The sequence below is a fragment of the Agelaius phoeniceus genome, chromosome 24 (assembly GCF_051311805.1).
Source record: "Agelaius phoeniceus isolate bAgePho1 chromosome 24, bAgePho1.hap1, whole genome shotgun sequence".
Classification (NCBI taxonomy): Eukaryota; Metazoa; Chordata; class Aves; order Passeriformes; family Icteridae; genus Agelaius; species Agelaius phoeniceus.
Window position 1 is genome coordinate 6,641,016 of NC_135288.1, and position 22,449 is coordinate 6,663,464.

The following is a 22,449-nucleotide window of genomic DNA, read 5'->3' on the forward strand; positions in this document are numbered from 1 at the left end:
TTCCGCGCGGCGCTTCCGCATAGCAACGGGAGGGGCGTTGCTAAGGGCCGCGAGGCGGCGCGGCCTGAGCGTTATCCCGGGGTTGCCTTGGCGCTATCCCGGAATTGCCTTGGGGTTATCCCAGGTTTCACTGGAAATCAGCCCCAGCTTGGCGTTATCCCGGGTTTCCCTTGGCGTTATCCCGAGTTTCCCCTGGGGTTATCCCGGATTTCCTCTGAAATCGGCCCCAGCCCAGTGTTATCCCAGGTTTCCCTTGGAGTTACCCCCCGTTTCTCTTGGGGTTATCCTGGATTTCCCTCAAAATCCTCTCCTTGGAATGGCAGAGAGGATAAGAAAGCAGAAAAGGGGAGTGAGGAGAAACCCATTGCTGCGGTTATCTGGGATAAAGAGCAGGATTTCCCATGGAAATCATAATTTTGGAATCATCAATACCAATATATTTCTGCTTTTTACATTTCCCACACATTCTTTGAGGGATGGGAGTAAAGTTTGGAGTAAACCAGGTTGTTCAGGCATGGGTGGAACACACACTTCATTTAAAATAATGATTTAACAGGGTGATCTCAGAAGCTTTTCCCAATTTTTATGATTCTATGAATTCCAGCTTTTCAACCCCTGGAACAAAACCCACAATTCCCCCCCAAAAAACCCCACAGGTTTTCCAGCAAGCACAAAGGAACCATTCAGTAGCTCTTGTATTTATATTTATTTGTCTTCAAAAGGCTGTGTTACAACTGGGGGGGGATGAAAATTAATGCATTAATAAACTATGCAGTGAGTTTTGTGCAAACTTAATTTCTGTCCTACAGCGAGAAGAAACAAAATCATTTTATTGCATGAGCAGTTCCAGGGGCTTTGTGATCCTTTCAACACTGAGATTAATCAGTCACAAATGCACATTTCAGAGGAGGACAAAAATCACGTGAAAATCTCTTTATAGAGTTAATGAATGACTCACCTCCCTTCTCTCCTGAACAAGGCAGCCCAAGGAAAAATGCTCCAGAAAGGTGGAGATGAAGGATTCAGCTCTCAGGAGACAAAGTCAGGGATAAAAGTTCCTCTCAGCCCCAAAAGGAGCTGATTTAAGCTGTTTTAAGAAGGGTTTTTGAGGCTGAATGGGGCTCTCCACAAACAGCACTGCTTCAAAACCGAGTTCCACATGGAGGGAAAATAAGCAATAAATTTAAAATAGAGCAAGAGTTACTGAGGGAAGGTGTTCCCACTGATGCTGGGGTTTAGCAGAGAAATATCTACATTTCTTTACAGCCCTAAGCCCTGAACTTTGAAACCATTTGCTTGGTCACCAGGTATTTATAATTAATTATCTTTCTTTTTTTTTTTTTTCCAGCTCCCCTTTCCAGAGTGGCTTAGACGCAGCGAGTTCAGACTTAGGGGCAAAGGGAAATAATCAAATAATCAGATTTACTCTTTTTTACCTTAAAACCCCTGATTTTTAAGTGTAGCTCAAGCTTAGCACTGGGTGAAAGCCCAAGACAAGACACCAGAGATGTGCTGTGTGTGTTCAGAGTGCAGAGGAATGATAGTGCTGGAGACTTATTGCCTGTAATTAGTCACAGAACAGGCTAATTAATCTCCACAAGGACAGCAGCACTCCCATTTCGTTGAAGAGGGGTTGCAGGAATGCCAGAGCAATGATCCAGGCAGGAGCACAGAAACAAAAAATAAATGTTTTAGATGCTTTTGTCTGGCTTTTCTGGGCTCTCAGCTGCTCCTGGAGGGAAGCACATTCCCAGGATTTTGGGTTTCCTGCTCTCTCATTCCTTCCAGGGAACCTGGAGGGGATGGGTTGGATTCAGGAATGCCAGAAGGAAGTTGAACAGCCAAATCCTGAATGTGCTCATGAGCTGCAAAAAGAAACCTGCATCAACCTTGAATAAATAGAGAACAGGAGCAAGCAAGAGTGAGGATCCACTCTGAGGATCCACCAGAGGATCCACTCTGCCTTCTGTGTGGTGCTCGTGTTTCTGTGAAATCTGGAATCAGCTCTCAGCTGCTCCTGGAGGGAAGCACATTCCCAGGATTTTGGGTTTCCTGCTCTCTCATTCCTCCAGGCTCCCCAGAGGGGATGGGTTGGATGCAGGACTGGATTTGGCCAGGTGGAAGATGAACAGCCAAATCCTGAATGTGCTCATGCAAAAAGAAACCGGCATCAACCTTGAATAAATAGAGAACAGCAAGCAAGAGTGAGGATCCACCAACTCTGCCTCTGTTTGTTACTCGTGTTTCTGTGAAATGGGGACAGATTTGGCATCTTTTAGTCACGTTTTTAGTCACACTGGTTGTTCCATGCATCCAGCCAAGCCTTTAAACCTGGGAGAGCTTGGCTGGGGCCAGGTTTGGGCTGGACACCTGCAGGGACAGCACAGCCTGGGACAGGAGCTGGTTCCTCCCCTGACTCCTCCTTTTTGTCCAAATCTTTGTCCATTCCAGACCTTTGCTGTGCTGGGAATGAGCTCACTGCAGTCTGTCCTGCTCTCTGTGCCTGTATCCGTGGGCCTCTGTGGCTGGAGGGACACAAGGAATGGAAATGTCAGAATACAAGGAATTAAAATGTCAGAATACAAGGAATTAAAATGTCAGAATACAAGGAATTAAAATGTCAGGACATGAGCAATACAAATGTCAGCTTTAGCCACCCATTCTCCACATCTGAGTCACAGATCTCACCCCTTGTTTTTATCCATTAGACGCATAAATAAAGTTTAATAAATAATTTTATATGTTTAATATTTTAATAATATTAATTAATAAATAAAATTAATGATTAAATTAATAATAACTAATATAATATGAAATAATATTTAAAGAATAAATTAATTAATGCTTTTTATGCATTAAACACATAAATAAATTTTAATAAATAAATTTATTTATTTAATATTTTAACAATATTAATTACTAAATTAATTGCGATAATACAATATTAAATAATATTAAGATAATGAATAAATAAATAAATGTATTTTTATGCATTAAATGCAAAGATAAATTTGAATAAATTTATCTGTTTAATATTTAAATAATATTAATAATAATTACTATAATATTAAATAATATCGAAATAGTAGATAAAATAAATAAATGAATAATTTTTTTTGTGCATATGTCTCCACTCTACTCTTCTTCCTTCTGCCTGCAATAAACTCCACTAGGAGGAGTCTTACTCCTAAAAACGGGAAAAAACCCAATTTTGATCAGTCCCTGTGGTGAAACAAGAGCGGTGATGGGCACAGAATATCCCAGCCCTGGAGGCTCCTCTGTGCTTTTGGAATGCGTGAAACAGAAACCCCTCAGAGAGAGAAAAGAATGCAGGGTTTGAATTGGAACCTTTAGAAAAACTGAAATATATTCAGCCACACAGTAGGAGTGTAAGTTTTCATTTTAAGTAAGTAGAAATATATTTTAAGTGCCTTAAGAGAGGGTGTTAATGAGTAAAAGCCCTAAAGCCCAGTTTAAAGTTCAGTAGTTTTCCCTTTCACAAAATTAACTTAGCTCCACACATAATGAAATTGCTTACATTCCTTTCTATTCCTTTCAAGCCTTCTGATGAAATCCTCTCTTCTATTCTTTTAGTATAGTTTTAATATATAATTTTCTTATAATATAATATATATCATACAATAATACATCAGCCTTGTGCAACATGGAGTTGAGATTCTCCTCTCTTCCCTCGTCCTGGGGCCCCTGTGAGCACCCCACGCTTGTACAATAAACAAGTGATGGATTCACTTGATGTAAACAACTGAGGGACTCATGCAATAAACAACTGATGTTCTCATGCAATAAACAGCTTTATAACCACCAGCTTCTGTCTCTTTGAAGACCAAAAACCCTCTCCTGACTGCAAGGATGCCTCTGTCACGGACACGTTTTATGAAAAATCCTTTTGCTAGGATCTTTTCTCCTGAGAAGCTGAGAGGCCTCAGAAATGAAATGTAAACAATAATTATCTTCTGCTGTGGGATGCAACAGATGGATCTGTGATTGGTCTCATGTGGTTGTTTTTAATTAATGGCCAATCACAGTCCAGCTGGCTCGGACTCTCTGAGAGTCACAAGATTTTATAATCATTCCTTTCTATTCATAGCTGGCCTTCTGATGAAATCTTTTTCTTCTATTCTTTTAGTATAGTTTTAATAGACCATTTTCTTGTAATATTATATATATCATAAAATAATAAATCAGCCTTCTGCAACATGGAGTCAAGATTCTCATCTCTTCCCTCATCCTGGGACCCCTGCAGACACCACCACACTTGTGCAATAAAGAACTGAGGTATTCATGCAATAAACAACTGATATCCTCATGCAATAAACAACTTTATAACCACCAGCTTCTGTCTCTTTGAAGAGACCAAACCTGTGGGAATCCATAAAATCAGAAAGTTTTGGGAAAGCTGCAAAAGGCCTCAGAGACAGCAGAACTGTGATTGGAGCTAAGCAGGAGCCATGAGATAGGGCAGCAGAAACGTGAAATGTAGAAAATAAGGACAAACAGAACAATGGTCTGTGTATTAATGCTTGGCTAGAATAACTCCCTAAGCTACAGAAAAGTATCTAGCGAGATATTAGGAAGTTTTAAGCTTGATAATGGAGCTCTGTGCATTGTGTTTTAAGGCTTACAAGCAGGTATTGTATTCAAAATAAGCAAGCATTGTTTTAACCAGAGGAATTTGTGCTTATAATGGTTGGATGGAACTACTGTCAATACAGAATATATACTATACAGATATAAATACTGTCAATGTGCTTTTGCTTTGTGTGAACGGTAAAAAAACTTATAAAGTGAGTTGTAACATGAAGTCCTTTGCCTGCTGCCGGGGACGTGACCTGCTGGCATCTCCCCATTGCCACAACCATGGAATTTCCAGTGATGCTGGAAAATAAAACAGCCCCAGGGCCCGTTCCCAGCAGTGCCATCCCACTGGGGATTTGTGCAGAGAGCCCGGCCCAGTGCCCCAGCCCCTCTGGTGGCTGCAAGGGTGCCCCAGCTCACCTGGGTGCCTGCGCACGGTGCGGCAGAGCCTCGGGCCGGGCTGGCTGCGGTACAGGGGCTGCACGCACACCCTGCCCCTGCTGCCCCGGGGCAGGTCGCTCAGCAGCACGCTGTGCACCTGGGAAACACGGCGGGACAGCGAGAATCCCGGTCAATTTTAGGAAGGGATAAAATAAGAGAGAGAAAAAAAACCAAAAAACAAACAAACAAAAAAAAACCAAAAAAACCCAAAAAAACCACCCAAAAAACCACCACCACCAAAAAAAAAAAAAAAAAAAAACCAAACCAAAAAACAAAAAAAACCAAAAAACCAAAAAGACAAAAAAACCCCAAAAACCAAAAAAACAAAAAAAACCCCAAAACAAACAAACAAACAAAAAAACCAAACAAAAAAAAAAACAAAACAAACAAAAAACAAACCCAAGACACGACACGCTATAAAATCCATTTTAACATTTGCAGAAACCCCCAACATCATAACACATACCCGTAACACGCAGGCTTTTCCCTCCCCGCGAACTCCCCGAGATTTCCCCGCATTTCACTGCAGGCAAACCTCCCGAAAGGCGATTTTTTGGGATGTTTTCTGTCCCTTTTTTCACGCACCTGCGGGGACACGCTGAGCACGGAGGAGGCGCCGCTCTGGCGCCGGCAGCGCACCCGGTACCCCCGCACGGCCCCGGCCGCGGAGTCCCAGGAGGCTCTGACGCTGCTGGGACCCGCGTCCTCAAAGCGCAGGTGCCTCACCCTGGAGCCCTCTGCGGAGAGAAAATCCCTGTTGGAGCAGGGGATTGTTCCAGAGGGATCCCCGATCCCGCCCCGGGGAGTGCTGGAAACACAGCTCGGCTTTGGTGCAGGGAGAAAATCACTCTGCATCTTCCTGCTGGAGGAGATGAGAGGATACAGGCTCGGGGGAAATGTAGGTTGGATATTGGGGGAAAAGTTTGTTACAGAAAGGTGATGAAGCTTTTTACAGAAAGGTGATAAAGTTCTGGAATGGCTGCCCAGGGAGGTGCTGGAGTCACCATCCCTGGGTGTGTTTAACAAAGCCTGGATGTGGCCCTGGGCGCCAGGGTTGAGTTGAGGGGTTGGACTCCATTATCTTTAAGGTCTCTTCCAACCTGGTCATTCTGTGAATTCTGTGAAAAAGACCTTTGAGATCCACATAAATTCCAGGGAAAATCAGGCTCTTAGAACCACCCATCCAGCACTGCAGAATACCAAACCCTTCCAGAAAAAAGAGAAAAGGAGACTCAGGGCTGACCACTCCCTACAGCTCCTGAAAGGTGCCTGTGCTCAGCTGGGGCTGGGCTCTGTCTCCAGGCACTGACAGAACCAGAGGACACAGCCTCGAGCTGCACCAAGGGAAATACAGGGTGGATGTTGGGAAGAAGGTTTTTCCAGAAAGGGGATAAAGTTTTTCACAGAAAGGTGATAAAGTTCTGGAATGGCTGCCCAGGGAGGTGCTGGAGTCACCATCCCTGGGTGTGTTTAACAAAGCCTGGGTGTGGCACTGGGTGCCAGGGTTGAGTTGAGGGGTTGGGGCTGGGTTGGTCTTGAAGGTCTCTTCCAACCTGGGGATTCTGAATAATAAAAATCCACCCAGGGACTGGATTCTGAATAATAAAAAACCAGGATTCTGAATAACAAAAATCCACCCAGGGACTGGATTCTGAATAATAAAAAAAACAGGATTCTGAATAATAAAAAACCTGGATTCTGAATAACAAAAATCCACCCAGGTACTGGATTCTGAGTCCACCCTGAGGCAGGAGACCCTCTAGGGGCACTCCTTGTGCTGCTCCTGCTCACCTTCCAGGGTGCAGGCCTTGGCTGACAGGGATTTCTCCTTCCCAGACCTGTAGATGGCCGTCACTGTCACCAGGTAGGTGGTGTTGGGTGCCAGGTGCTGCACCAGGGTGCTGTTGTGGCTCCCATCCACCTGCAGCAGCTTGGCTGAGTTCCCTGGCAGGGGCCCATAGAGCACCTGGTAGGAGGCCACGCTGTCCAGCACAGGAGCCCAGCTGACCTGGAAGCTGCGGGGCCCAGAGTCTGAGATGAGAACCTGAACTGGGCTGATTTCCTCTGGGAACAGTGGAGAGAGGTGAGAATGAGGATTTAATGAGAATTATTGACCTGCGTCATCTTGGGGTTCAGGGGTGTGGAATTCAAATCAACCCAGCAAGGAATTCAAATCAACCCAGTAAAATTATAATCAACCCTGTGGAATTGAAATCAACCCAGCAAGGAATTCAAATCAACCCAGTGGAATTAATATCAACACACTGAAATTCAAATCAGCCCCAGCAAGGAATTCAAATCAGCCCAGCAAACAGATGTTGATGCTCATCCCACAGCTCAGCCCAAAGCAAAGAGTTTCTCTGCCTTTCAGCCACAGCTGTTCTCACATGCAGAAAATTAATATTGTGTACAAGTCCACCTTGACTCTGCCGCCCCTGCCCAGTTTTCAGTTTGCCCCCTCTGTGCAGTCCGTCCCCAGCATAAATCTGAGTTATTTTCTGCACAGAGAGGCTGATTTTTATTATTTTCTGCACAGAGAGGCTGATCCTGCTCCGAGTTCTTCCCCTCTCAAACCCAGACTTCCCTTAGGTCATCCCAGCATCCTCCATCTCCATCTCCAGCCCCAGGTGGGATCCTGTCCTTGTCCCCAAGGTCCCAGCCATGCCCCTTTACCTGGCAGGGTGGTGCCCCTGGTCCCAGCCATGCCCCTTTACCTGGCAGGGTGGTGCCCCTGGTCCCAGCCATGCCCCTTTACCTGGCAGGGTGGTGACCCTGGTGCCCCTGGTCCCAGCCATGCCCATTTTACCTGTCAGGGTGGTGACCCTGGTCCCAGCCATGCGCCGTTAACTGGCACAGTGGTGACCCTGGTACCCCAAGGTCCCAGCCATGCCCCTTTACCTGGCACAATAGTGACCCTGGTGCCCCAAGGTCCCAGGCATGCCCATCTTACCTGGCAGGGTGGTGACCCAAGGTCCCAGCCATGCCCATTTAAACTGTCAGGGTGGTGACCCTGGTCCCAGCCATGCCCCTTTACCTGGCAGGGTGGTGACCCTGGTCCCAGCCATGCCCATTTTACCTGGCAGGGTGGTGACCCTGGTGCCCCTGGTCCCAGCCATGCCCCTTTACCTGGCAGGGTGGTGCCCCTGGTCCCAGCCATGCCCCTTTACCTGGCAGGGTGGTGACCCTGGTTCTCTGGGGAGGGAAGTAGTGCACGTTGGACTCGGGGATCAGCGCCACCTCGTAGGTGGTTCCTGGTGCCAGCTGGCTGAGCACGAGGCTGCTCTGAGCCCCGGGCACCTGCAGGGTGCTCCTGGCAGCGGGGTCCCCCCCCGGGCCGTACTCCAGGCTGTAGAAGCCGCTGTCCTGGGACAGCAGCTGCGGCCACACCAGGCGGAAGCTGCTGGAGGTGACGTCGGTGGCGTGCAGGCGGTTGGCCTGGATGACATCTGGAAAAGGGACAGGGGACAGAAATCACTGCTGGCATCAACCCCCACAGCAGGAGCAGCTGCAGTCCCAGCCCTTCTGGGTCAGAGATGCAGCTGGCAGCAGCCCTGAGTCACCAAGGGGTGGTGGTGGATTAAGGGGTTTTTGTGGATTCAGAGATGGAGTAGCTGAGAGGTGTTGTAAAGGCTTTTATTTTATTTTTTATCCTTTTATTTTTATCTTATTTTATTTTTAATATATTTATATTTTAATATATTATTTAATGTTTTAAATATATTTTAATATATTTTATTTTTAATATATTTTATATTTTCTATAGTAATTTTTAATATATTTTTATGTCTACTTTATTTTTATAATTTATATATACCCAATATATAAATATTTAATATATATTTTATTATATACATTTATATTTTAACAATATTTTATATTTCATACTTTTATTTTTATTTTATATATTCATATATATTTATATTTTATATTTATACTTTAACTTATTTTATATATTTATTATATTTTATATATCTATATTTATTTTATATTATATTTAAATATATATTTATTTAAAGATATTTATATACCTTATTATATTTTTATTTAATATATTTATATTTTGTATATTTTATTTACATATTTCTATTTTAAAATTAATTTTTATTTTTTAGTTTAATGTGAAGGATGAGACAATACAGATGTTATAATTTACGTTATCACAATCAGAAGCCAACTATTTCTTAATTGTAATACATTATAAGTGTTTCTTGGCCTATAAGCTTTTATAACACTAAATTTATATATTTGTATATTTATTTAAATATACATTTACATATATACTTAAATGTATTTATATACCTTATTATATTTTATTTTATATATTAATATTTTGTACATTTTTATTTAAAATAAAATGCTGTAAATGTCTTAAAGCTAATTATCTACAATTACCTTTTTTGAGTTGTATTACAATGTATTTTTACATTTCTATTTCCCTGAAGCACCCAGCCTACAGATCTGGTCTAGATCGAGAGATCTGGTCTGGATCTGGTCTAGATCGAGAGACCTGGTCTGGAACTCTAATCTAGGGTAGAGAATTAATTCTCTACAGATTAATTTCCCCGTGGAAATCCCCAGCCAGTGACACCAAACCAGCAAAGCCCTGCACCAGAAGCCGCCCAGAGCGTGGAGAGCTCCATTTCCCCTGCTCTGTGCCCAGGGGAGAGGGCAGGGCCTGGGCAGTGCCAGCCCAGCTGAGGTCACTCCCTCCTGCCCGGCTCACAGAGCTCCCTTGTTCGGCGACATTCAACACTCAGAGAGGGCCCTCTTGTGCCACCTCACCTCTCCCTGCCCCTGGGCACGGAACTCTCAGAAACCACAGAATCCACAGAATGCACAAAACCACAGAACCCACAGAATTCGCACAATCACAGAATCCACAGAATGCACAAAACCACAGAACCCACAGAATTCACACAATCACAGAATCCACAGAATGCACAAAACCACAGAACCCACAGAATTCACACAATCACAGAATCCACAGAATGCACAAAACCACGGAACCCACAGAATTCACACAATCACAGAACCCAGAGAACCACAGAATTCACAGAACCACAGAATCCACAGAATTCACACAATCACAGAACCCACAGAATTCACACAATCACAGAATCCACAGAACCACAGAATTCACAAAACCACAGAACCCATAGAATTCACACAATCACACAATCCACAGAATCAGAATTCTCAGAACCACAGAATCCACGGAATTCACACAATCACACAATCCACAGAATTCTCAGAACCACAGAGTTCTCAGAACCACAGAGTTCTCAGAATCCACAGAAATCACAGAATGACCAAATTGGAAGAGACCTTCAAGACCACGGAGTCCAACCCAGCCCCAACCCCTCAACTCAACCCTGGTGCCCAGTGCCACACCCAGGCTTTGTTAAACACACCCAGGGATGGGGACTGCTTCTTTTTGAGCCTTTTTTTTGTGCCACCTCGGAGTTCCAGAGCACAAATTCCAGGCACAAATCCCTCTGGTGGTGCTGGGCAGCTCCCTCTGCTCCTTGGCCCTTCTGACGTGTCCATTTTGGGCACAATTCCACCGTTCTCTGGTCTTCCAGAGGGGCACAAACACACAGGACCTTGTTTCTAACTCCAGGGGAGTGGCATGGAGATCTCTTCTGGTTTAAAATGATTTTTAAGAGCTTTGAAGTGCCCCTAAATCCTTATAAAAGCACCTTCCAGCTCATGCTCAGGTAGCTCTCTCTGGCTCCCCATTGCACAGAGGTGAAGGGAGGCACAGAATCCCTCCCAAAGCTGCAAACTGGGGCTGCTTTGCCTTCCCAGACTCGTCCTTTAGCTGGGAGAGGATCAGCTCTCCTCCCCTGAGCTGCTCTGAGCCCTGCCAGCTTCCCTGTACCAAATAAAACAGGCTCAGTTTTTCCTCTGAGCTGTTCCCTGGCAGGAACATTTCCCTGCTCTGTGCCCTGCCCATCCCAGTGATCCCATCCCATATCCTGGGGCCCTGCACCCTTCTGGGAGCCCCACAAACCCCAGGGGCCAAGCCACAAAGGGACAGGGAGCACAGGAAAGGTCTCAGCGCTGCCAAAAATCCTGCCAAAAGCTCAGGGAGTGGAAATGAGTGAGCTTGGAGCAGGGAAACTGTGAATGGAGGGGGCAGATCAAAGGACGAGGGGCAGGGAGCCCACAGCAACAGCTCTGCCCCTTCTTGCCAGAGCCCTGGAAGTTTCAGCATAGAAAGAGGGCAATAAAGCACAGAAAATAGAGAAATAAAAGCCCACAGTTGTGAGAAATGGATTTATAGAGAGTTCTCAAACACAAGGCCCACACAGTGTGCATCTGTGTGCAAACCTGGAGATAAGAAATGCTGATTTAGAAATGCCATGGAACAGGACAGACATTGTGGAGAGAGAAATGGAACCAGAAAAAAAAAAAGTTTCAAAAGATGACCTTACAGAAAAGATTAGACACTTTGGAGAAATAAAACTATGAAAGATGCATTGTAGTAGGAGCCATGAGGAGTAATTTTAGATGATTGGCCTTAAAACATGTACAACATAATGTAGCTAAAGCAAATAAGCAAAAAAACCCACTTACAATGTACTATAATTAAGAAATAATCAACTTCTGGTTGTAATAGCATGAATTATAACATCTGTATTGTCTCACCGTTCACATGAGACTGAAAATAAAATAAAAGCTTTTCAAACACCTCTCAGTTGCTCCATCTCTAAGTCAGAAAAAAGCTGAATCCAACACACAGTGTTTCCCAACCCCTCTGCTCCCAGAGGGAAACAGCAATAATTAATAATAATTAATAATAATTAATAATAATTAATATCCTGTAGTGGACCCAGGCAGTGCCTGCCTGGTGACACTCAGCTGGTGACACTTTCCCTCCACCTCCTGCCTCTTGGGGACTCCATTTTGCAGCCAGGAGCTCTGCAGAGATCAGGATCAGACTTGCAGGAATGCTGCTGGCTTCATGATGAGGGTAAGAAAAAAACAGCAGCAAGAACAACTGAACAGCAAGAACAGGACAGATTTGTCCCAAATCCCAGCTGCAGCTTCTCAGACCCACAGCAGGACAGGTTCTCCTGCAGTTTTCAGACCCAGATTAGCCAGGATTTCTGCCTGGCTCCAGGAGAACCTGTCCTAATCTGTGGATTATTTCTAATTCTAGATTATTTCTAGAATAATTATTTCTAATTCTATTTCTAATTCTCCTAATCTGGCTCTGAGAAGCTGCAGCTGGGATTTTGGGACGAATCAAATCTGTGTTCTGGCTCTGTTTGATGTGAGTTGGGCAAAGTTCTGATTCTGGCAGGGGGGACAGAGCTCAAAGCCTTCCCTGCAGCAGGACTCACAAAATCAGACTTGCAGGAATGCTGCTGGCCTCATGATGAGGGTAAGGAAAAAAAAACCAGCAGGAAGAACAGCTGAACAGCAAGAACAGGACAGATTTGTCCCAAATCCCAGCTGCAGCTTCTCAAACCCAAATTGGGACAGGTTCTCCTGTAGCTTTCAGACCCAGTTTAGGACAGGTTCTCCTGCAGCTTCCCAAACCCAAATTGGGACAGGTTCTCCTGCAGCTTCTCAGACCCAAATTGGGACAGGTTCTCCTGTAGTTTTCAGACCCAGATTAGGACAGGTTGTCCTGCAGCTTCTCAAACCCAGATTGGGACAGGTTCTCCTGTAGTTTTCAGACCCAAATTGGGACAGGTTCTCCTGCAGCTTCTCAGACCCAGATTAGGACAGGTTCTCCTGCAGCCAGACAGAAGAACCTGTCCTAAACTGGGTCAGAGAAGCTGCAGCTGGGATTTGGGACGAATCACTTCTGGCTCTGTTTGATGTGAGTGGGGCAAGGTTCTGGTTCTGGCAGGGGGGACAGAGCTCAAAGCCTTCCCTGCAGCAGGACTCACCCAGGACCCATTTTGGGTCAGAAATGCTCTGCTCTGAGCACATGTGGGACGTGGTGATGCTCAGGGCTTGCAGGCTCCTGCAAAGCCTGGCCCAGGAGCTGGTGCCAAAGGCTGGCAGGAGTCAGCAGCCCCAGCTTAACTGGGCTGAGCACAGAGCAAGTGGCTGCAGGCACGGGGCTGATGTCAGCTCAGAGGAATGCCTTGCTTTCACAACACTGAGGGTCCTTCCCCAGCACCAAATGCCACACTTTGGGCACATCTGAGATGCAACAGAAGGAGCCTGAGCTCCTGCACAGCCTGGGAACCTTCCCCTCCCTCTGGGCAGGGTGGAGGTGCCTGCCAGGAGCCAGCTGTGCCACAGCCAGGCTGGCTGGGAGCTGCTTTCTGCAGGGAAAAAAAAAAAATGTCCTGATCTTAGGACTGAAAACCTCTTGTAAAGCTATGGAGAAGGATGCAATTGATGCATCAGAGTCCCCTTTTCCTTGTAAGGCCTTGAAAAGTTTGGGGCAATGATTTGTTCAGCAAAGGGCTCCAGGCTAAAGTAAGCAAATGTTAAAGTAGCTGTGATGCCATGAGAAGTTTGAACAGAGAAAAAGAGAAGAGTGATGAGACCCTGTGCCCTCACAGAGAGGAGAAGATCTCTGCTCTCAGAGCTGAAGGTGACTTCAGAAATAGATGCAGAGAACATTTGCTCTTGAACAGCTCATCCTTAAACTAATACCCCATAAGCTGATATGGCCCATGAACACAACTGTGGGAAAAGCTGTGAAAAAGCAGAGGGGACTCCAGGATTGCATGGGCTGAGGAAAAACAGGCAGTGAGCACCCCCAGGCCCTGTCCTGCCCCCCTCCCAGGGCATCTCTGGAGCCATTGCAGCCCCAGCACATCTCAGGGGTGTCTCCCTGTGCAGGCTGGGCCCACCTGAGGCAGCAGCAGCTTGGCAGGGAGCCTTGGTTTGGAATTTCTGCGGAGCAGGCAGGAAACAGCCCAGCCTGGAGAGCAGATGGAAGGAGGAGAGCAGCTCCTGACAAAGCTTGTTTGTGCCTCTCCAAAAGCCTCCACTGTTTTTTTGGGTTTTTTGGTTTTTTTTTTTAAGAGTAGCAGGAGATGAAGATAAGAGAGGAGTGATAATTAAACCAGTCTGGGCCATTCCAGAGCTGGAATTAATTAATTCCTGCCTGCCAAGATGCTGTCAGTCCCTGCCATGCCAGGAGGGGTGCTGGCTGAGGGCTGCCTCCTCCAGGTAGGGAGCAGTGGATTAAGTGGCTTTATTAAGGTGAAATCAGGTGATGGGACCAAAACCTGGCACTTTGCAAGCCCTGGGTTCCTGTGGGAATCTCACCCAGCATTAAAATCCCAGCCCAGGAGGTTTTAGGGCTTGCTGGATTCACAGAATGAACATTACCCTCAGGCACAGCTGTCCTGACCTCTGCAGGTTTTAGATCTCCTTTGTTCTTTTGGGGTTTCACACAAAACAACACAGCTGGGACTCCTCAAACCTTTGTTTTTTGGGGTTTCACCCCAAAGGATATAGCTGTGACTCCCCAAACCTTTGTTCTTTTGGGGTTTCACACAAAAGGACATGGCTACGAGGCCTCTTTGTTCTTTTGGGGTCTCACACAAAAGGGCACAGCTGTGCCTCCCCAAACCTTTATTCTTTTGGGGTTTCACAAAAAAGGACATGGCTGTGACTCCCCAAACCTTCATTCTTTGGGGTCTCACACAAAAGGACATGGCTGTGACTGCCCAAATCTTCGTTCTTTTGGGGTTTAACCCCAAAGGACATGGCTGCGCCTCCCCAAACCTTTGGTTTTTGGGGTTTAACCCCAAAGGAAACAGCTGTGGTTCCCCTTTACCCTTTTGGGGTCTCACAGGGCAGGCAGCTGTGGCACAGGGGCATTTCCAGTGGCATTTCCCTCTCTGCAGCCCTGTGAGGGCTGGGCTGTTCCTCCAAAGGCTCTGCTGGCCAAGTCAGTCCAGGGATCTGGCAGATGTGGAACACGTTAGAACAGGGATTTATGGAACAAAAACATTCCTTTCCTATAGCCTCAATGCTGACAGCAGGCACTGTCCTGAACTGTGTTTTGTAAGAGAACAACTGCAGGAGTTGGAGGTCTCAGCCCCTGATGGTGAATTTCAGGGAGTCAGATCTATCCCAAACCAGAGCTGGAAGGAGCTAACAGGACCAAATCCTTGCCAGGGACACACATCCCATTTTAGATGTGCTCAACACGTTTGTGTTCCTCCATCAGCTGGCACAGAGACAGAAACTTTTGAGAGGAAAGAAATAAAAACCACTCTGAGTGTGAAAATCAGCTCACGGTGCTCAGGCACTTTGTGTCCACAATTTACTGAGGTGAAATCACTCCTGTTTGGGAAATCTTTGGTTAACAGCCTGTGCAGGTGGGGCATTTCTGAGCTCTGCCTGGGGTGTGCAGATGCCTGACCTGCATGACTCATCCCAAAGACTTGTGGGGTTTTAAGGAATTCAGATATTTTGAGTTCCTCGTTCCCAGCTGAACTCCTCACAAACACAAGTTCACCTCACCAAAGGGAACCTGTCCCACTCACACAAATATTCCAAGGGCAAATATTTATCCCAGACCTCCCAGAAGCCTTGGTTTGTACTCGGACCTGTGGCAGGGATTTGGTAATTGGATTCTGGTGATAATTGCTTATATTAATTAACCAATCACTCAAAGCTGTGCCTGTCTGGAGACAGTCCCAGATTTTTCTTTAGTGTTATATAGTATGGCTATAATATATAATACTAATAATATATAATAAATATATATAATAATATAATATAGTATTAATTTAATATAGTATAGTTCTAATAAAGCAATTGTTCAGCCTTCTGAATCATGGAGTCAGAGCACATTATTCTCTGTAGTACAGTTATAATATAGTTATAATATAATATTAGTGTCATATAGTATAGTTTTAATAAATCAATTGTTCTGAATCATGAAGTCAGAGCATGTTATTCTCTTTAGTATAGTTATAATATAGTATTAATATAATACTATATATATAATTACTATAAGATATTATATTACATACAATATATATCATATATAATTATATATAATATATATAATATATTATATATAATACCATTAATATAATACTATGTATACACCATACTATATTAATACTATATTCTATCAATAGTATTAATATAATATAGTATTAAAATAGTATTAAATAGTATAATATAATATAGCAATTGCTCAGCCTTCTGAACCATGGAGTCAGAGCACATTATTCCCTTCTGTATAGTTATAATATAGCATTAATGCCATATAATACAATTTAATAAAGCCATTATTCTGAACCATGGGGTCAGAGCAAATTATTCTCTTTACTGTAGTTATAATACAGTATTAATGTCATGTAGTTTTAATGAAGCAATTGTTCTGAACCATGGGGTCAGAGCGCATTATTCCCTTCTATTTTATTTATTTATATATATTTATATATATTTATATATATTTATATAACTATATTATATATAGTTATAATATAGCATTAATGTCATATAATATAATTTAATGAAGCAATTGTTCTGAACCATGGGGTCAGAGCACATTGTTCCAGAGCTGGGTGATCACCTACACCAACAGCGATCGACCTGCACCATCCGAGCCCCGTGCCAGGCCCTGCTGCCCCCTCCTGTCCCAGCCTACCTCGGATGGCGTCCCTGAGCTGCTGGGTGATGATGGGCAGGTCATCCACGTCCACAAAGTGCAGGTGCGTGTCCGAGGGCGGGCTGGCAGCCGCCGAGAGCTGCAGGAAGTTCCCGCGGCCGGTGCTGACGATGAACACGGTCACCCCCATGTCCTTCAGCAGCTGCATGGGCTCCGAGATGTCATCCGTGGAGAAGCCATCCGTCACCCACAGCAGCACCTTGGGCACGTCCGGCCTGGCCCCAGCCTCGCTGCTGAAGAGCTTTTCCTTGGCCAGGGACAGCGCCTTGCCCGTGTTGGTGTCGCCCATCCGCTGCCGCGTGCCCCCGATGGCTTTCCTCAGCGAGTCCCTGCTCAGGTGCCGGTCAAAGGGGAACTCCATGCTGGGCGTGGTGCTGATGTGGATGATGCTGGTCTGCACATCCCGAGGGCCAAAGGTGAAAGGGTGCAGGAGGTCCCACATGAACTCCTTGACTTTGGAGAACTCATAGCGGGAGACGCTGGCAGAGCTGTCCAGCAGGAACAGGAGGTCGCCCTCAGTGTTGGAGGTGGATGGCTGGGGAGCTGGCAGGGCAGAGAGAGGGAACTGCATCAGTGGAGTGCTGTGAGCCCCAAACCTGCACAGGCTGGGGAGGCACAGCCCTGTCCTTTGGGGTGAGACCCCAAAAGAACAAAGAGGAGTCACAGCTGTGTCCTTTTGTGTGAAACCCCAAAAGAACAAAGGTTTGGGGAGTCACAGTTTTATCCATTTCAGTGAAACCCCAAAAGAACAAAAGGGAGTCCCAGCCATGTCCTTTTGGGTGAAACCCCAAAAAACAAAGCTTTGGGGAGTCCCAGCCATGTCCTTTGGGGTGAAACACCAAGAGAACAAAGAGGAGTCACAGCTGTGCCCTTTTGGGTAAAACCCCAAAAGAACAAAGAGGAGTCACAGCTGTGCCCTTTTGGGTAAAACCCCAAAAGAACAAAGGTTTGGGGAGTCACAGCCAAATCCTTTTGTATGAAACCCCAAAAGAACAAAGGACAGACACAGTTGTGTCCTTCTGGGTTAAACCCCAAAAGAACAAAGATCTGGGGAGTCAGACTGTGTCCTTTTGTGTGAGACCCCAAAAGGACAAAGAGGAGTCACAGCCATGTGGGTAAAACCCCACAAAACAAAGGTTTGGGGAATCACAGCTCTGTCCTTTTTTCTGTACCCTGCAGCTCTGGGGCACCATCCCGTAAATGCTGGTTTTCCCCATTACTCATTGCTGTTAATTACTCATTGCTGTTAATTAGGGAGAGCCCCATCCTGACCCCACAGGGCCCTGCCCTGGTTAACCAAACCAGCAGCTGGAGGGCAGGGGGGTGTTTGGAGCTGAAGGGACCCTCTGTGGGCTGAGCAGAAGCTTCTCCTTCATTCCAACCCCATCCCATGTGTGACACTCACTCCTGTGAGATGGAAACAAATTCCTCCTGTTCAGCAGAAAGAACCCATTAAAAATAAATAAATAAAATAAAATCGAGACAAAGGCTCTGCCTCCCACCAACCCCATCCCATGTGTGACGCTGACTCCTGCACGAGATGGAAACAAATTCCTCCTGTTCAGCAGAAAGAATCCATTAAAAAAAAAAAAGAAAATCGAGACAAAGGCTCTGCCCCCATCAGGAGCGTGGCAAGGCTCACAAAGCAACCAAGACACTGAAATCCTGAGCAGGTCCAGGCTCCCAATTCCCTCATCCTTCCTCCTGCTCCTTGTCCTGCATCCAGCACAAACATGCCATCCGTGCCAGAGGTGGAGGTTTGCAACCACCAAATCCCTGCTCACGCAAGCAGCTGCTGCTCTCGGGCGCTTCAGACGGCGTGGCCAGGTGCCAGACGAGGATTTCTCATTTTCAGGGGGGTTCTGGAGCACCCATGAGCATTTTCCTGCCTCCTGGAGTGTCAGGGATAACTGAGATGTGATCCCTGAGCTCTGCTGGAGCCCGGGCAGGGACAGGGACACAGCAGGGTCCTGCTGTCAGCCCCTACGTGAGCCTGGGTCGATGCCCCGAGCTCAGAAGTGTTTTGAAGGGCTGGATTTGGGAAGCAAAATGTCCCCATGGAAACACAACGCTGCCTGCTGGCTTTTCCAGGAGGAGGAGAGCAGCTGGCCAGGCTTCCCCTGATGCTGACGGGAGAGATCCGGGCTGGGAGCTGAGCACAGCCTGATTCACACAGCCCCGGCCTCTGGGGCTCCCTCGCAGCCAGCAGGGACCAGCTCCTGTCCGGGGTAGCTCTGCTTGACATCCCACTGTTGTCTTCTCCCACTGCTCGTGTGGGAACTCTGGGTGCTGAGGGTTTTAAGTTTTCTGTGCTTTTAAAGGTACAGACCCCAAAGAGAACCTTTCTCCACATCCCCAGGTCGATGCAGAGTTCCAAAATGGAATGACAGAACTGGGATTGTGGGTGTGGAGTTGGTTAGAAGTGTGTAAAATCACAGGGTGGAAAACTGAGAGTTTGGGGTTTTAGAATATAGAAATAAATATGAAGGAAGATGGAGGTTTTAGGATGGAGGCTAAACTGGAGGATTCTTCTTCTCCATGGGTAAATTGTTCCTGTGCCCGTGGCACCACAGCCCCTCTGGACAAGGCAGCAGGAGCTGTGCCAGGCTGGGATGGGCATCTCCTGCCCAGAGAGGGGGAGGCCAAAGGCAGCTCATCCAAACCAGCTCATCCAAACCCAGATCATCCAAACACTGATCCTCCTGAACCCAGCTCATCCAAACCCAGCTCAGCCCCAAACCCAGCTCAGCCCCAAACACTGATCCTCCTGAACCCTGCTCATCCAAACCCAGCTCATCCCAAATGCTGATCCTCCTGAACTCAGCTCATCCAAACCCAGATCATCCAAACACTGATCCCCCTGAACCCAGCTCAGCTCGCCCCAAACCCACACCCAGCCTCTGGAGCAGGGCACAACCCTTGTGGAATGCCAAGGCTGCCTTGTCACAGCCCCTGAAGGCCTGAGCATTGTTCAGAGCTGGGAAATGCCACGGGTTGGGAAAATGCCACGGGCTCCCAGGGTGGCAGCAGGGCAGGACAATGGGAATGTGCCACGGGCTCCCAGGGTGGCAGCAGGGCAGGACAATGGGAATTGCTGCTGTTGGGGTGGACTTGGGGAGCTGGGACAATGGCAGGAGCTGCAGCACTGTTCCTGCCCCAGCTGGGACACTGAGGGACAGACCCCAGTGGGACACAGAGGGACAGAAGCCAGCACCCTGTGAGGGACAGACGCCAGTGGGACATGGAGGGACAGACATGAGGCTCCCTCTGGTTCCCCAGTGGATTGCAGTTCCCAGGTGCCCTGAAAATCAACCAGAACCATCCCTGCAGCCTCAGAACCAACCCTGGAGCCACTGAACCAACAGAAGCATCCCTGCAGGCACAGAACCAAACAGAACCAAACACAACCATCCCTGCAGGCACTGAAAAGCAAACAGAACCATCCCTGCAGCCTCAGAACCATCCCTGAAGCCTCAGAACCATCCCTGAAGCCTCAGAACCAAACAGAACCAAACACAACCATCCCTACAGGTACTGAAAACCAACCAGAACCACCCCTGCAGCCTCAGAACCTTCTCCACACCAGGACAGACTGAACTGCAGCAGCTCAGCCACCGCTGAGGGGGGAATCCTGCCCTGATTCAGGATTGGGACATCATCCGTGTGTCCGTCCGTCCGTCCATCCATCCCTCCCTTTCCCAATTCCAGCTCTGCAGGACTGCCCCGTTATCATTTCCCATCAGCAGCTCCCAGGAGAAAGAAAAGCTGAAGTTTTAAAGCCGAAGTGATTGAATTACAGCGATCAGGAGAGAACAGAGCGTTAATCACCGCCTGGCTCCTCTCAGAGCCCTCAGTGAGGAGCGAGCGCTTTTCCATGGGATTGCTTTAACTCTGTAAATTTCTGAACAATTTCCTCTTCCCCGCCGGGAGCAAAAGCGACAAAATTACATTCTAATTAATTTCTTGCTGCGATTACAGACAGGTTTCTTGCGCACAACTACTTCTAAACACCCAAAGCAGCACGTTATGCTCAGTTTTTATTCTGCAAAGAGTTTTTGAGGCCAGCAGGAGGCAAAGAAGGGGGAAAACCAGCTCAGGGACACTTCACCTTTCAGGCACTCACCTGGCTCAGGTGTGTCCTGTCCCACAGCAAAATGCAGCCACAGAATAAAGGGAAAGCAGCACCATAAGCTCAGTTTTTATTCTGAGAAGGGGTTTTGAGGCAGGCAGGAGGCAGGGAATGGGGTAAAGCAGAGCAGAAACGTTTTGCTTTTCAGGCACTCACCTGGCTCAGGTGTGTCCTGTCCCACAGCAAAATGCAGCCACAGAAAAAGGGAAAGCAGCACCATCGGTTGAGTTTTTATTCTAAAAAGGGTTTTTGAGGTGAGCAGGAGGCAAAGAACAGGGAAAAGCAGAGCAGGAACCCTTCACCTTTCAGGCACTCACCTGGCTCAGGTGTGTCCTGTCCCGCAGCAAAATGCAGCCACAGAAAAAGTGAAAACACCACCTTGGCCAACATAGCAGAGCCTGGTCCTGCCCAAAGCGCCTTAAATCCACCTGAGGGGGCCCAGCAAAGCCCGAGCTCAGTCATAGTCCGGGTCCGGCAGCCCCCAGGGCCATCCTGCAGCTCCGTCCGGGCTGCGCTGGGCTGCGAGCTCTGGCTCCTGCAGGGAATTTTCCTTCCTCCCCCCACTCCTTTTAAAGCCATAAATCCATCCTGACAGGGAGGGTTGGAGGGGAGGCAGCTCCTGCTGCTCGTCCTCCTCCTCTTCTTCTGCCGAGTTGAGCTCGCCCCAGGAGCGGGGGTTTCGTCCGTGCGCAGCTGGGCTTGGCTTGGAAAAAAAAATAAAAATAAAATAAAATTGAAAAAAATATAGATATATGTCCCTGTAGATAAAACTTTGGACCTGAGAGGCACTGGCAGCAGGCCAGGAACTACAGGGAATAAAAAGAAAAAAACAAAAAAAAGAAAAAGGAAAAGAAAAAAAAGGGAAAGAAAACTGAGAGAAATCCAAAGTCCTGCTGGTCTGGAATGAGCTGGAAGAGGGAAAAAGGCGTTTATAAAGGAAAGGAAGAGTGGGGAAGGCAGGGAGCTGCCCTGCCCCGGGAATATTGGCCAATCTGCTGGGAGGAGCGCGGGGAGCTCGGAGCTGCCCACGGGGCCCTCCCAGCGCTGCGGACACGCGGGGCTGCGGCTCCTGTGTCCCCCCTGCCAGGGAAATTAATGCACAAACACCAAAAAATTAATGCACAAACACCAGAAAATTAATGCACAAACACCAGAAAATAAATGCACAAGCACCAGAAAATTAATGCACAAACACAAGGAAATTAATGCACAAACACCAGAAAATTAATGCACAAACACCAGGAAAATTAATGCACAAACACCAGGAAATTAATGCACAAACACCAAAAAATTAATGCACAAACACCAGGAAATTAATGCACAAACACCAAAAAATTAATGCACAAACACCAGGAAAATTAAATCCACAAACACCAGGAAAATTAAATCCAAAACCACCAGAAAATTAATCCACAAACACCAGAAAGTTAACCTACAAACACCTTTGCTGAAAGCTTCAGAGGGAGGAGAGGCTGATTCAGATCCCTGAATTCCTGCATCCCTAACCCAGACATCCACTTGTCCCCGCCAAATCCAACCAAATCCCACCAAATCCCACCAAATCCCACCGAATCCCATCATATCCCACCAAATCCCACCAAATCCTCCTCCTGCCCCATCTCCAGACCCATCCAGAGCCCCTTGCTGAATTAATGGAGATGATTTCCTT

The 22,449-nt window shown here is 46.7% G+C and overlaps 1 protein-coding gene across 4 annotated transcripts; it reads right to left on the minus strand.

The window, feature by feature from the left end:
- Nucleotides 1–691: 691 nt before the first annotated feature.
- VWA1 (von Willebrand factor A domain containing 1) lies at nucleotides 692–21,761 on the minus strand. 4 transcript variants are annotated; one of them, XM_077190244.1, is made up of 7 exons: nucleotides 21,098–21,753; nucleotides 16,631–17,194; nucleotides 8,205–8,483; nucleotides 6,829–7,101; nucleotides 5,623–5,774; nucleotides 5,017–5,134; nucleotides 692–2,525 (listed from the first exon to the last, which is right to left on the minus strand). In XM_077190244.1, the coding sequence occupies exons 1-7, from the start codon at nucleotides 21,357–21,359 to the stop codon at nucleotides 2,476–2,478; spliced, it is 1,698 nt and encodes a 565-aa protein (XP_077046359.1). In that variant the 5' UTR covers nucleotides 21,360–21,753; the 3' UTR covers nucleotides 692–2,475. The 4 variants fall into 4 exon arrangements, with proteins under 4 accessions (XP_077046359.1, XP_077046360.1, XP_077046363.1 ...); XM_077190245.1 differs by lacking the exon at nucleotides 21,098–21,753 and adding an exon at nucleotides 20,937–21,075; XM_077190248.1 differs by lacking the exon at nucleotides 21,098–21,753 and adding an exon at nucleotides 18,436–18,641.
- Between the last annotated feature and the right edge of the window lie 688 nt (nucleotides 21,762–22,449).

Coding starts and splice junctions, on each gene's coding strand:
- VWA1 (XM_077190244.1), bottom strand. CDS start 21,359: ATGGCTTTAAAAGGAGTGGGGGGAGGAAGGAAAATTCCCTGCAGGAGC. Junction 17,195..21,097: donor ACAGGACACACCTGAGCCAG/GTGAGTGCCTGA, acceptor CTGCCCTGCCAG/CTCCCCAGCCATCCACCTCC. Junction 2,526..5,016: donor CACCGTGCGCAGGCACCCAG/GTGAGCTGGGGC, acceptor GTGTCCCTCCAG/CCACAGAGGCCCACGGATAC.